The sequence below is a fragment of the Rousettus aegyptiacus genome, unplaced genomic scaffold (assembly GCF_014176215.1).
Source record: "Rousettus aegyptiacus isolate mRouAeg1 unplaced genomic scaffold, mRouAeg1.p scaffold_m13_p_6, whole genome shotgun sequence".
In the NCBI taxonomy this organism is placed as follows: Eukaryota; Metazoa; Chordata; class Mammalia; order Chiroptera; family Pteropodidae; genus Rousettus; species Rousettus aegyptiacus.
The window spans coordinates 2,953,582-2,969,232 of NW_023416309.1; the positions used below are offsets into that span (position 1 = coordinate 2,953,582).

A 15,651-nucleotide genomic window follows, 5' to 3' on the forward strand; every position below is an offset into this window, starting at 1 on the left:
TCTGACTATATGACACAGCAACTGCACTCTTAGACATTTATGTCAGAGAACTGAAAATGTATATTCACACAAAAAAACCTGTATACAAATTTCATAGCTGTTTTATTCATAATAGCCCATATCAAGAAACAACCCAAATGTTCTTCAGCACCTGTACAATTAAACACACTCTGGTAGATCCATACAATGAAATACTGCTCAGCAATGAAAAGAAATAACTACTGATGTATGCAGTAATTTGGATGGATCTCAGGACATTATGTTCAGTGAAAAAAAGCCAATCTCAAAAGATTACATTTATATAACATGTTCCATTTATATAACACTCTTAAAATGGCAGAGTTGAGATGGAGACCAAATTAATGGTTGCAAGAGGATAGATGGGGATTGGATCAGGGGAGGGATGACTATTAAAGAGGTAGCATGAAGTCTACAGCCATGCCACCCTGAATATGCCCAATCATGTTTGATCTCAGAAGCTAAGCAGGGTCAGGCCTGGTTAGTACCTGGATGGGAGACTCCCTAGGAACACCAAGTGCTGTAGGTGTGTTAAAAAAAAAAGAGTTCCTTTGTGGTGATGAAACAGTTCAGTATTTATCATGGTGGTGGTAACACAAATTTATACATGGAATAAAACTGCACAGAACTACACACACACACACACACTCGAGCGCATGTGAAAACTGAATAAGGTCTGTAGTCTAATTAATAGTATTATGGCAATGTCATCTTCCTGGTATTGACATTGTAACTAAAGTTATATAAGATGTCATCAAGGAGGAAGCTGGGTGAAGGGCTCATGAAACTTTATGTACTATTTTTGCAATCCCCTAAATCTATAATTTCAAAATTAAAAGTTTTTTAAATGATAAAATCAATAAATATTATCTTTATGCTACTATGACTCTGACACCTATTTCAATGTATTATTTTTTTTCTACACCACCAAGCAGTTAACTCAATTCTGACACTATCTACCTAGAGATAACATCAGATTCCACAAGTTAAGGGTTCAGATCTATAAGACTGTCCCTCCCCACTCCCCCACTTTAGACACCAATCATAACTTTAGGTTGTCACCTATGCTTCTGATTGATGTACTACAGATCAGAGGTTCTCACAATCCCTTCCTCAGATTTGATTAATTTGATAGAGAGGCTCACAGAACTCAGAGAAACATTTACTTACACTTACCAGTTTATTATAAAGGGTACCATCCTTTATAATATCCTTATATTAGGTGGAAAAGGTGCATAGGGCAAGGCATGTAAAAAGGGGCACAGTGCTTGTATGCCCTCGCTGGGCACTCCACTTTCCCGTATCTCCACATGTTCAGCAACCTGGAAGCCCTCTAAACTCTATCCTTTTCGGTTTTCAATGGAGATTTCATTACATAGGCATGATTGATTAAATCACTGGCCACTAGCAACTGATTCAATCTCCAGCTCTTCTCCCCTCCCAGGGGGAATGCAATTTCCAACCCTCCAATCATATTGTTGGTTCCCCTGGCAACCAGCCTATATTCTTAAGTGCTTTCCAAAAGTCATTCCTTAATTCAGGTATGGTTGGAAGTGGTTCGCTACAAATATCAAGACACGTCTACTGTTCTTATCAGTTAAAAAATTCCAAGGGTTTTAGAAGGTCTGTACTAGAAATGGGGACAAAGGCCAAATATGTATTTCACATTATAAATCCCAATAACACAATTATTAATTCTAAAATTTATGTCTTAATTTTAAACCTTTTATCTGAGTTCTGGACTTCATTTCCAATCTCAATATGACATCTTCACTTGGATGCCTCAGAGATATCTAAAACTTAACATGCCTAAAACAAAACTCTTAATTTCCCCCATGAACCTGTTCCCTCTCAGCCTTTCCTAATAAAGGCTACCACCTAATTACTGAAACCAGAAACCTAGTAGTAGTAGATTCCTCCTCTTCCCTCATTCCCAAATCCATACTATCAGAAAATTCTGTTAACTCTATTTAAAGCTATATCTCAAATCCATCCATTTCTCATTATCTCCACTGGCCTCCCATTGTCTCTCGATTTGTGACAACGTGGATGGAGCTTGAAAATATCATGGTAAGCAAAGTAAGTCAGATAGAAGAAGAATCATGATTTCACTAATATGTGGGATATAAAACTGAAAGCAACAAATGAACAAACAAGACAAACAAACAAAAACTCATAGCCACAGCTAATAGTGTGGTGGTTACCAGAGGGAAAGGGAGGAAGGGCAGTAAAAAGGGTTAAATCTATGGAGACAGAAGCACATTTGACTTTGGGTGGTGAAGACAAAATGCAATATACAGATGATGTATTATAAAATGGTAGTTGAAATCTACATAATTATATAAACCAAAGTCACCTCCAATAAATTTAATAAAATTAAAGAAAATAATAAGGAATCAAAAATGGATGTTAGAGAAGGAAGGTGGTTTTTCGTACCAGTGCTAGATAGAAGAAAAAGGATTCAAACACAACTGTCTGGCCATAAAACTCATGCTTTTTTTTTATTGCCTCAAGGATTCTTAATCAGAGACTCAGAAATTCCATAGAAAAAGGTCCCTAGGTCCATTTGGGAGGTCCATAGAACCACTTGGTATTATTTGAAAAGTTTTGTGTCTATCTACTTAAATCCATTTTTCTGGAGAAATGGCCCATAGCTTCTCAAAGAGGTCTATGACTCCCTAAATGGTTGAGAACCACCACTATACTAAAAATAAGAAAATGAAACAAAAACCCCAATATTTCTTAAAATATATATGATTTACAATGTATAAGTTCATTTTTATAAATTCTATTTTCAGACTTACTAAACAAAACAAAGCAATACTCTCCAACAAACTTGTTTAGAAAACATTTTGTAAAATTACCATTTTAACTCTACTTGTTTCTAATACATATATATACTTTAAATACTAATAAATTATTATATTTAAACTGTATCTTACATTCTTCACGCTGGACAGATGAATAAATCCCAAGATTTAATAACTGACTGGTAAATGTTGATTGTAGTATTATCTCACCAATCCAATGATTTTCATGAATAGTAACATCTGGAAAAGGGGAAAAAGTTCTGATCATAACATAAATTCCTTCACACTATGGTTAACTTACCATTCATAGCAAAATATGATGCATGCCTCCCACATACCAGTCAGCTAAAGTTTAAATATGTTAAATGATTTGCTTAACAGAACAAAATGATGAAATAGCAAATCCAAAATCTGAACTTAGATTTGTATTATCGTATATAGGTAAAATAACAAAATTGCTTCTGTATATTCAAATATCAATAGGGAAGCTCACTGCTCCAGAGAATGGTTTGATGGCTTTTGTTTACATAAGACAAATGTTACAATGTATACTTCCAAAAAAAGTAAATAATTCAGAACCAAGAAGCAAAAATAGTGGTTCCAAAGTAGTAGTGCCTAGAATAAAGAATACTCAGTATGCATTTACCCCCTTCTGCTATAAACATATATGAATATAAGCCATTCTTAAAGGACTTTGATTATTTTTCCCTAAAAAGCATGACAATCATCTTTTCTGGATATTAAAAGTAAAAGACTTTGTACAATCTAAGATAGAGTAAGATCACTTAGTGGAACTAAACATACCAACAGAGAGAATCCTAAGTAGAGCAAAAAACTTTAAGTTAGAGAGAGACACATTGATCCCAGGCAGGATGTTATCAGTGTATAAAATGTTAGAAGTGTAAAGATATACTAACAGTAGCAAAATAATTTGGAGATAGTAAGAAAAACTAGGATGCATACATTCCACATAATCACTTGCAAATTTATAACGTAGACCCTCTCCTCAGCTTCGAATTCATCTACCCATTTATCCACAACTGCCTAATTCCTGACTAGATATACTGGCTCCCCAAACTCAGCATTACTCAAATTTGCTTTCCTTCTCATGTTACCCAACTCATTTGTTAGCAGTATGCTGCTAGCCAGGTAAATTAAAATGTGAAGTCACCCTGAACTTCTACTTCACCCTTCCCACCTTTGTCACCAAAACTCCTATTGATTCTGCCTCTTGAGTCTTCCCACAGCCCTGCCACTGCCACTGTTTACATCATATATACCCCTTTCTCTTAGCAGGTTCCCATGCCCCCACACCTCTAGCCATGCCCCACAGTGCAAATAAGTGGTTTATCAAGAACATTAATGTAACCCCTTAACTTGCTTAAAAAATACTCATGGCTCCCCACTGCCTGGCCAGGAGTAGCTAGCACAGCGTTCAAGACTTTCAGAATGCCAGTTCCTCTGAAAGGAACAGACAAAAAATTCTAAGGAGAGCCTTTTGAAGACTAGATTGTAAAACTTATGTCAATTAGTGAGGTGTTAATTATTGGTGGGGTGGGGGTGGGGGGATAGCCCAGCCCTTTCCTACTGGTTCTCTTTGTCTACCCACTGATAATGCCCTAACTCTTTTGTTTGTTCTTTAAACACTGTGGTTTCCCACGCTTAAGTTCCAAGTCCTCTTCTCTCTTAACTCCAGTCAGTATTCTCCCTTAAACAATCCTTACTTAAAGTATCTCTTCATTCTAACGCTAAAAGTATAAAGCAAAATGTCAATTGTATTACTGAATGAAATGTGATCTGGAATATATTTGTTACATAGAATTTTTCAGTTGTGGGGTATATGATCAGTAGGTAGGAAGAGATACTCAACATAGAGATAGATAATGAACAATTGGATGCAATTAAAAGGGGATTTTACCCATAAATTTATATGTAAATATAATTTCACTACTTAATTGGAACAATGGAAAAGAACAGACTTCTCTTTTTTCCCACAAAGTTTCCACCTGTTCCACACAAATAAAAGAACCTTATTCAAGAAATTTGTGAACTAGATACCTTTTTTCCTAGGAAATGAGGCAAAACAGAAAAAAAAAATGTTTTTAAAAAGGTGTTATAGAAATAATGTTACTATCCTATAAAAAGAAAATGGTTAAGTGAACTGTGATAAAGTCACTTGACAGAATGTTATCTAGCTGTTGACAACTCTGTGGACAGTAGGAAAAATACAGAGATAGCAGGCTTGAGTTTCTACCTGCTAGGAAAAGGCCTCCAGTGAGGCTCACCCATTGACAGTAATTGCCTTGGTGAAATAACCATGGTCCAGGGTACAGCCCTCTCTTTTTATTCTGGGAAACCTGATTTTTGTCAGCTCTCCAAAAATAGATTTCAGCTCTGCAACATAAGCTCACATTAAACAATGTAATGAGACAAATAACATAAACATAACACAATTTTTAAAAAATTTACAATGAGGTATTAATTACCAAAGAAACGGACACTTGCAGCCTGTTCTCACCTTGCAGGCAGTTTTACACCTGGGAAGCCAAGGGCTGCTCAGTGAGCAGTGAACCAGAACAAAAGGAATTAGATGAACTGACTTGCCAGGAAATAAGATAGTGCCAGTGGGATGATACTATGCTAAACCTGTTAGTTATAATCCTTTGCTTACCTCGGTATCAGAGACTGCACCTGACAATATTACACAAATACCAAGGTATATTATTAGCCAAAGTTCTCGTTCCCCCAGCAAATCATTTGGTAAGAATACCAATGATTGCAAGATGTTTTCTTTTTCTAAGCTTTTAAGGCTGACCTATACTTCTTCTCTTATCACATTCTTTCTTTAGGTATGCTATTAAGCTTAATTTCCTCCTGGTCTGGAATTCATCCTCAAAATGACTGGTGTCTCTGCTCTAAAACATGTGTATTGATTTTAAATCAATAAAGAAATGTAACAAAACATTAAATGTCTTATGTCAGGTGAAAAAGGATAAAAACTGTACATTCTTTATGATTACAACTATGTAGAAAGAGTGGATTCTGGACTCTATGTGAAATCCTGGGTATGCCACTTCCTAGGTGTGTGACATTGGGCAAGTTACTTTACTTTTCTGGGTTTCGGTTTCCTCAAACTGAAAAACAGAGATAATAATTAGTGCCTTCTTCATATAATTGTTGTAAAGGGTTGACATTACATTTAAGTTCTAAAACAGAGTCTGACACAAAGTAAATTCCCAATAAATATCAGCTTTTTTATATGCATGTATACACATTTTAAGAAGCATAGGGAAAACAACTGGAGATAACACTCCAAAACTCTACTGGTGGTTATGAGATTGTTATAATAAGAGTTTTCCTTTCCATATTTCAAAATGTAATTAACATAATTGCAATAATTTTAAAGTGCAATAGAAATTCTATATCTGTTCCCTAAATAAGAATATAATGTGCACAACATTAGTGGGGATTAAGTAAAATAGTAGAAACACTGTCCTTTCATCATCGAACTGCTAATATAGTTAAAGGGTTAAAAATAAGACATAGACAAAACTATAAGAAAACAAAGAAAGAGCCTGATGACATGACCTGAAAGATAATATAGTGAATAAATAGGAGGGGCAACCAGGAAGGTTTCTTAGAGAGAAGATGAGTAAAAAGGAGGGACAGGACTCAGAAGGCTGGAACAAAGGCTCAGAAATGGCAATGCATAGGTTACAGGGCAATGGTAAGGAGGCTAACATGGATGCTATATAAAGGAATTAATTATGCTAGAGCCCAGAGAGGCAAATGAGAAAGAAAGTCCTCAAGTGGGAGGGGGACTTTAGACTCCTCAAGTTGGAGGAGGACTTATAAAGCCTACCGCTTTATAAAATAAACTATCACTATACCATGAAGACCTTACCTGTGAGTAAAATTATATCGCCAACAAACACTGTTAGCGCCCAAAATGCAGCAGTCCTCCACAGAAACACCTTCTTTTTAATTTCTGATTGGTCAATTACCACAATTGTTGCTAAAGGCACTTTAGAGCCAGAATTTGGTCCAGATTTTATATTTATTTCTTTCACATGACATGGAGCTAACACCATGACTAAACAATTATACTTCTGACTTTTAGAATCACAATTTTTTATTAATGATGTTTTCTTAATACCCTTAAATTCAGACACATTCCTCTGGTCCCTTGCTACAGTAGGATCTCTTGCATTAGAGTGCAACTTCATTTTCTTAGATACTTGGAGGACTTTAGAGAGAACTTTAGGATAATCCAATTTGTCTTCAGAGGTCCAATTTCTTTTAGTAGAATGTTTGTGGAAGGTACTGAGTTGGGAACACAATATTCCTGAGCTACATGACTCAATACATATCTCATTTGGTGGCGGTTTCTCTTCAAAACCAAAGAGTTCTTGAGATCTTTTATTTTCTTTAAGACCTTTATCAGAGTTTATGTGACTGTGGCTACTTTTTGTTTCAGGACAAATGGGACTAAAAAGTTCAAGGGAAAATGCTTGGTTTTGTCCACTTTCACATCCTTCTTCAAAATCATCATTAGGGTGAATCAAATTATCTTCAGTTATTTCTATTTCCCCATGACTTGCTCTTGGTTCAATCTTCATGTTTAGAGTCCCTTTATTTATAGAATTCTCCCCTTTATACTTCCTTTGAGCTAAAAAAGCAACTTGGCTAGAGGTCATGATACTGAGAAATTCAGTATCAGTAGATACCTTAAGGTCTGAGACCTTCTTAACTGCTCCGTCAGACCTTGGCTTATCCACTCTGTCAGAGGAAAGGTACTCCAGACACTGGTTTTGCATTTCATGATGTTCTGTTGGTACACACTTTGTTTTGATAGCTCCTGGTCCTATATTAATCTGTTCAGTACTACAAACCAAATCCAATATATCTGCACGCTTATGGTCTAACTGAAAGGAATTTTTTTGGATATTTGGACCACATATATTTGATTGATCTTTATGATGTTCATCTGTGACTTTATTTTTACTGAAAAGCTTTTGATACTTTTCTTCTTCAGTTAAATGCTGAATTCTGCCCTTAAATTCACATATTTGTACATCAGAGTTCGTTATATCACTCCTCCCCAAGGGGTGACTCTTCTGGAATTTTATAGTCTGTGTTTCAGAAATACAATGAACAGATCTATTCACAGAGCTTGCTAAAAAATGATAATTAAGAAAATCTGGAGGGCCAGTAGCTTCTAGAATTTGACAGTCTTCAAGATTCTTGCATTTTTCATCCTTCAGATATAAAGAATGCTGATTATATAAAAGCTGAATTTTTTTCCAGGGGTCAGCAGTAAACATTAAAGAAATTGGTTCCTGTGATACTCTCATTTTCAATGGACCAATTGGAGCACCCCAAAAAATGTGGACTTCAGATCCTCTACTCATGGTGTCTGAAAAAAATTAAAATCTAAAATGGGTATTTTGTCAGTAATTTTTATATACTGATATTAATATACAGAAAGTAAATGTAATATAAACTATTAATCAAAAACATGATTAATAGAGGTAATTTATATTGGTACTCTGTTTAATTATAAAATTCATAAATATACAAGAAATCATAAGGAGAAATCAAAACATCCACAAAAAAGTCCTCATGTTAAGACTATCTTTAATAAATTAAATTAAATTTAAAAAAACTCTAAGGAAAACGAAGCTAAGTATACTAACGTCAAATGAATAAATTCTCAGTATGTTCATTTCTTATGTTGTATAAACTTAACCATTTAAATAATGAGTTAGTAAAGAAAGGGAAGAAAGACATTTGTTTAATTATATAACAGTCTCCTTTAAATTTCCTGTTTTCCTTACTACATAGATTATTTCAGGGTCTACTTCTTTGAACTGTGACTCAATTCCCAAGACCAAAATAGAAGGCTCAAACAGAAGAGAAAGAAAATAAAAAACTAAGGCTCTCTTTAAAATGTACTATATTATCTATCTTCAGTCCAATGTGTTTGCATAATCATTAATTGATTCTATATTTTTTAATCTTCTCTAAAATACAAATAGATAAAGAATAGTCATTTTATAATATACAGGTAAAAGAAGCTCATTATAACAAATTATTTTCCATTAACTGTGGTCCTTGATATAAGCATCATATTTACTGAGATAAAAATAATCATACAACTATTTACTTGATAATAACTGACTTTCAAAAAGTATGTTTTAAATAGATCTACTCCTAGAGTTTCCTGAAAACTTTTTTAACAGTGCTATAGGACAGAAAGATGGATAAGGTTCATGGCCTAAGGAAACTGTCAGCCTGGTTTTAAAAAACAAAAAAGAGAAAAATAGTGAATGTAAACTAATAGTTTCAAAATAATGTAATTGATAACTAGAAGCTATAAACAGGAAACTATAATCTACTGGAGAAGAATGCTACAATGGAAGAAAAGCATTGTGACTAAGAGCATTTAAACAAACAAACAAAAAAATAGCATTGTAAAGGCAGAGCTATGAAAGACCATGGTATGATCAAGTACTTTTGATTCAACTGGAGAATTCTTTGTAAAAAAATAAGGTTAGAAGGTTTCAAATCATGAAAAGTTCATATGGAAGTACAGGAAGTACATAAGTATACAGGAAAGGAAGAACAAGCTAAGAAATGATAGCTATAGTTCCCAGTCACCCATCATTCCTTAAAGATTTGTTCGTTGTACCTCTTCTGAGTCTAATTATTGTGAATTCATTATCAAAGTGGATATCCTTCCAATACCCTGGCCTCTTGGCTCCTTGACCTTCTCTTCTCCATTGAGTCTATTCTCCAACTTAACCTCAATTATCCATTCTCATATACCTTAGCATTATCAATAATTGCACACTTTTCCCTGATTCTACTTTTGAGCTTTCAAAACTTGGACTACTTTCTCCTATCTTCCAACTTACTCCCTCTAAATGCACAACTCCAACAACTCTCAGACCACGTAGGACCTACAATGAACAAGCTGATGGCACCACATTTTTACAGCTTCATTCTTAACCATCCTCCTTAACTGGCTTAGATTTCACAAACCATTATTGTAATTACTCCCTATCATACATCTCTAATTCTGCTTTCCTCTCCAAGGTATTTGCCCAACTAAACTCAAACACTGGTTGAATCATCAATTAATCTGCACCTGTACCCCAATGGCCGCAAGTAACTAGAAAAAAAATTCACAATCATCTCAAAACTAGTCTCATTTTAAGGTCATTACCACTAACCTCACGTGGTACCTGGCAATCTCATCTATCTCTATCCATTCACTCTTGAAGATAACTCTTTTACATCTTTGCACTTTTAAAATCTCCAGCATCTCCTCCCCTATCCTCAAGTTTAGCTGGTGACCATGACACCATTTCCATTGATGAGCTCTCAACAACATATTGACACAGCTCTATTGTACCCATATACTTTGCCTACCTTTTTATCAATATGGATGAATTGCCTATGCTTCTATTCAAAGCCATCTCTTCCTCACTTAGACATTAGATCTTATTCTTGCTTTCCTACTCGGGCTCCAAAAATTCTCCCTTTCTCTCCTACATCACTGATTTTTCTCTCATTTCTGGAGCATATCCATCAACATAAAAACATGCTTTTACACAAAGAGGTAAGACCAACTGTAAGCAAAGGGGAAAGGCCTCAGAGGAAACACACACGCGCGCGCGCGCACACACACACACACTCTCTCTCTCTCTCTCTCTCTCTCTCTCTCTCTCTCTCTCTCTCTCTCTCACGCACACAATGCTATTATTTTTTCTCATGTTGTTATTCCTCACCTCTTATACCCCTCCATCTATTGCACCATTTTTCTGCTCCCCTCTACAGTGAAATTCCTTGAAAGAAAAATTGTCTATACTCCCTCTGCCCCCATTATTTCTTAAATCTACTCTAGTCAAGCTTTGTTCCAAACCACTCCAGTGAAACAGCATATTTCAAAACTTCCAATAACCTCTACATTGCCATCTGTCAACCTCCATTTTCAGCTTACTCAGCATAGGAGCAGCATTAGACACCACTGATCACTCCTTTTTTGGTGAAACATTCTTTTGATTGGCTTTAGAGATATTATATCCTCTGTATTCTCATTCTACCTTGCATTACCTCACCAGATGTCTCAGTCTTCGTTGCTAGCTCCTCCTCATCTCAACTTCTTGCTCAAAGGCCCAGCACTTGGATCTCCCTCTGTACTCACTCTCTAGGAGATTTCATTCTGTCTCAGAGCTCGAAATATCTTCTATACACTAATGAATACCACATGTATGTCTCCATCATAACCTCTCCTCCGAACTCTTGAATCCTTATCCAACTTTCTACTTACTCCTCATTGCCATGAAAGTCTAATAGGCTTCCATGCAGAATTAACAGGGCAAGCCTGAAACTACTATCCTTAAAAAGGCTGGCATCTGTGAATTTATATTTCAGGAAAGTTCACACCATTCCTTGATAAGAATGGCTCACTGTGCCTAAACTGTCTATGTAAACAATGTTATGATGAACACTTGCTTTCCTTCTGAGAGACTGCAATTTTGATATGTACTAGGCAGAGAGTGTGTGATTAGGGCTCATTAGAGAAATGGCTGGCTATAGGTCTGAGGTAGGAATATAAAAGATGAACTTGAAATATCTCATCATACCAGAAAGCAATAAAACCATAAAAGACTACTAGGATTGTGTTAAAATAATTCAGGAACCAACTTAAAGAGTTCCACTGGTCAAAGTTAGGCAATCTGAGCATCAATAAGAATGATTATTGTATGGACTATCATACATCAAATGTGTTCAAATCCACAAGTTCAAAAGGATAACGAAAACAAACTCACACAATGATCACCTTTGGAAGCTACTGGGTGACTAATTGTTTTTAAAGTTGGTGAACGAAAGGAAAGAAAATTTTTACTAACAGTATCTCAAGATGACCAACTCTTTGATGAGAGGAAATCTCTATAGAAGTATTTGCCTAATAAACAAACAAAAAAACATAAGCCTAGAAGAGCACCATTTGAAATTCCTAATAAATTGGTAGATTTCCTAGACAATGACCATTAATGGCTGCTAACATCTAAAGGTAGATGTTGTAAGGGAGAACAGAAGGAATCTATAGATTAAGACCAATTACAACATATGGACCTTATTTAGATTCTGATTTGAAGACACAAATTTAAGAATATAATAAGACAGTTGGAGAAACTGAAACCATGACTGATATAACTTTAAGAGATTGTTATTTTTTAGTGAGATAATGTTAGTAAGTCTATATATGAAAGAGTTATGTGTTGGAGATGCATAATGAATATTTGCAGATAAAACGGTGTGACAGTTCAGATTTCTTTAGAACACTGGGTGGGGAGAGGGAGTCAGGGTATAGAAGAAACAAGATAGGCCATGAACTGGTAACTATTGAGGAAGAGTGATGCAACACAGAGAGGTTCACTGCACTAATTGCTCTACTTTGTACATGTTTTAAATTTTTTTGTTGTTTTTTAAAAAATACTGTTTCATACTCACAGAACCGGGAAGAGATTTAAGCAGTTTAACAATACCCTAGATTGAAGAATTCTTACATTGCTGACAGAACAATAAATAGGTATACCACTTTAAAAACCAATTTGGTAAAACTGAGGATGCATATACCATAAACCCAATAATTCCACTTCCAAATTTCTGCCCTGAAGAACTCTTGTACATATATTAACAAGAAAGCATGTACAAGAATGATCATGAGAGACTTTATAAGCAAATAATTTAGAACCTAAAAGTCCACGAAGAAGAAAATAGATAAATCATGGAAAATTCGGAGAAAGACAACTATATGACAGCAAAAATAAATGACTATGAGCTACATGTCAACATAGATACATCTACAAGCATACCTTTAAATGAAAGAAGCAATCTGAAGGATATATAATTTATGGTATCAATAGACTGAGTTTTAAAAAGTGCCTGAGAATAAAACACCAAATTCAGGATCATGGTTACCTTTGGGAGGGGTGTATGGTGATGTGACAGACAACGGGTACACAAAGAGCTTTTCAATGTACTGAATATATTTTATTTTTTTTAACTAGGTATGGTTACAGAGATGTTCCTTATATTGCTCAAAATATTTTATGATATTTAAAAAATTCTATAAAAAACATGGAGAGGCAACATTAAGAATTTTTTTAGTCCCTATATTTTAAAAGTTTGATTGTAAAGAATAATGAATGTGCATTATTTTCATAATAATCAAATCTTTTTTGTTTGGTAATTCAGGTTTTCTTTCGCAATCTTCAAACAAAATATGATGTTTCAATAGTTGTACAACAATGGACCTAAATCTAACTCTGAAGAATAAGAGTTAAGAACAATGATGGCAGCTGTTCATGTATTAGCAACTAAAACAGACATACTGGAATGTTCAAATAGTTAATAATAGTTAATTATTACCAAGGAAACAAAATTATAGTAATAGTTTCAGGGTCAAGCTTTAACCCATAACGAGTAAGAGGACTAAACATCACTAACTGTCATAACCACATATCCTACCTTCATCTAATCCTCATAGAAAGAATAACCAGCATAAAGAATAACTGGTATATTAAATCTAATTAACGTTTTATTATTTATATCATTATTAGATTGGCCACCAGAGGGCCCCAAGCAGCACAATGAGAACCTTCTACTTCAAAAGACAGATATCCAAACCAAGTGAAAGAGCAAGAAATGTATTATCCTAACATGTAGGTGGGAATATTTATATTCAAATCAAATGCACAAGCTTACTATGATAGCGAACCACCTTGTCTCGAATCTTTGGGTTTTTCTTCAATGGTTTCTTCACTTTAGCCTCAAATCTTTAAAAACAAAACAAAACAAAAATTCCATGTTGATTTTTATTTTCACTTCCCATTCATTCTTCAACTCACTTAAATATAGCTCTTACTCTAATCATTTTTGCTATAATACTTTTTACTATGGAAACCAATGACCTATAAAAAGCCAAATTCAAAGATCAGTTTTTAATCCTTGTCTGACTGCCACTTGAAACTGTTTATCAAACCCTCTTTCTTGAAATATTCTTTTTGTTGACTCTGTGAGCATCAAATCAGAATTCTTCCATGCTTAAAAGACAGTTCATTATTGGTTTATTCATTCAATCATTCATGTAACAAATACTGGGAATTCAACAATAACAAGGAGCTTTAATAGTCTAAGGAGAGAGATAAAAGATAATTGTAAATAGTTATATTGAACTACCACAGAACTAAATGGAGGGATGAGAAGGCTGGGCCAATTCAATCCAAGAAGGACTGCTCATTATTTGCAATTTTCATAGGCTCTTTGGACTATGGTTAGTGACAAAATTTTGAAACCAAATTTAAATACTATTCAGAAAACAAAAAAAGTATAATATAGCCCCTGAGTCATCCCTATCCGCCACCCCAACACAGGATCTAGGGAAGCAGCCTAAGTTGCCCTATCAACGGGACAGGCCTGCTATAGATTATCACCAAAACGTTTAATCAGAGTGTGTGACACACTCACAGCTTCTGTGTCCTCACTAACATTTTCTCCTAAATGTCCTACAATCTGACTTCTCTTTCCCATCTCTATTAAGACAACAGTGAGGTACAAATTGTCAAATAAGTACTTATAATACCTGACTACTCCAATTACGAAACTCTCCTCAATTTGTAGAACACTCCTCTTTCCTAACTAGTTTTTCTACCTCTGATTTCTCTTTCTCTATCTCTTCTTCCTTGGGCCATTTCTTCTTTTTATTCCACACAACTCTGCAGAATTTCATCCAATCCTATTCATTTCACTACTAAATATCCGATTATGCTTTACCAATCTATATTGAACCAACCACTCTAACATCAGACATTTTTCTAATAATAACATTTCTAATAATAATACTTGACACACTCACAACAGATTGAAAAAGCAGAGTTGTGTTTAGTCTCTTTCTTGAAGAGAAAATCTGACTAAATGACCCTACCTCTTCAGACCAGATTATAGGAGTCCTTGGATTAGCATTTGGTATGGTTTATGGTTATGAGGCCATGAGGCCATGAAGCTGCAGGCCCCCAACATTCAGAGCTCTACTTGTCCTCTAAGCAGGGGAAGATGGCGAGACACAGAGAGGTGACACAAAGCAGTCTTGAGATTTCAGAGAGGATCTCCCAGGATTAATGATACCTAAAATAAATCGAAGTTCTATAAAATAGTTATTCGTGTATAATAATTACTTCAGTGTGCCTTTGCTTATTTGTCTAAATATATACCTCTGTAAGTGTGAGACTCTCCACACACACACACACACACACACACACACACACACACACACACAAAGACTAGAAAGTGTGGTCCTGTTAATTCAAAAAAGTAATTTTTTAAAAAAGTCTTTATACTTAAGGCTGCTGCTAATAAATCCTCTACTTTACAGGAGCTGTGAGTGTGGGGGGGGGGGGGCGGGCGGAGGAGGGTGAATGGGATGTGGTGAGGGCAGAGGGAAACAATAATCAGAGAAAAAATACACAGACTGAAGAGTTAAGTTATAGATAACTGATAAATTTCAATGATTCTAGATATGTTTTGACTGTACTCAGAGGGTTAAAGCTCATTAAGATACCAGATAAAACTTGCAAGTACACATCCATTACTGTAGTTAATAATTATACAATTTCCCAATTTGTAGAAGGCTACTTCACTCAGAAAGACCAATACGACCCAATCCTTTATCTTTAGCATGGTCAGAGTCTGATGAATGGGTCAAAGATTTATAAAACAGGATGAACTGTATCAGCAAGTTTTGTCTTTGCAG

At 35.1% G+C, this 15,651-nt stretch overlaps 1 protein-coding gene and 1 pseudogene across 16 annotated transcripts in view; one reads left to right on the forward strand and one right to left on the reverse strand.

Annotated features, from left to right (window-relative positions):
- The window catches only part of SHLD2 (shieldin complex subunit 2), an 81,305-nt gene that overhangs the window by 26,659 nt on the left and 38,995 nt on the right, over nucleotides 1-15,651 (reverse strand). For 7 of the 16 annotated variants that reach the window (XM_016142811.2, XM_016142806.2, XM_016142807.2 and 4 more), the window contains 3 exons: nucleotides 13,608-13,678; nucleotides 6,733-8,244; nucleotides 2,961-3,068 (listed from right to left, as the gene is read on the reverse strand). In XM_016142811.2, the coding sequence (XP_015998297.2) occupies nucleotides 2,961-3,068; nucleotides 6,733-8,239 (1,615 nt within the window). In that variant the 5' untranslated portion in view covers nucleotides 8,240-8,244; nucleotides 13,608-13,678. Of the gene's footprint in view, nucleotides 1-2,960; nucleotides 3,069-6,732; nucleotides 8,262-13,607; nucleotides 13,679-15,651 lie in introns of all 16 variants that reach the window. The other 9 variants (XM_016142823.2, XM_016142822.2, XM_036223751.1 and 6 more) reach the window with 3 other exon arrangements.
- LOC118604226 lies at nucleotides 429-547 on the forward strand (annotated as a pseudogene).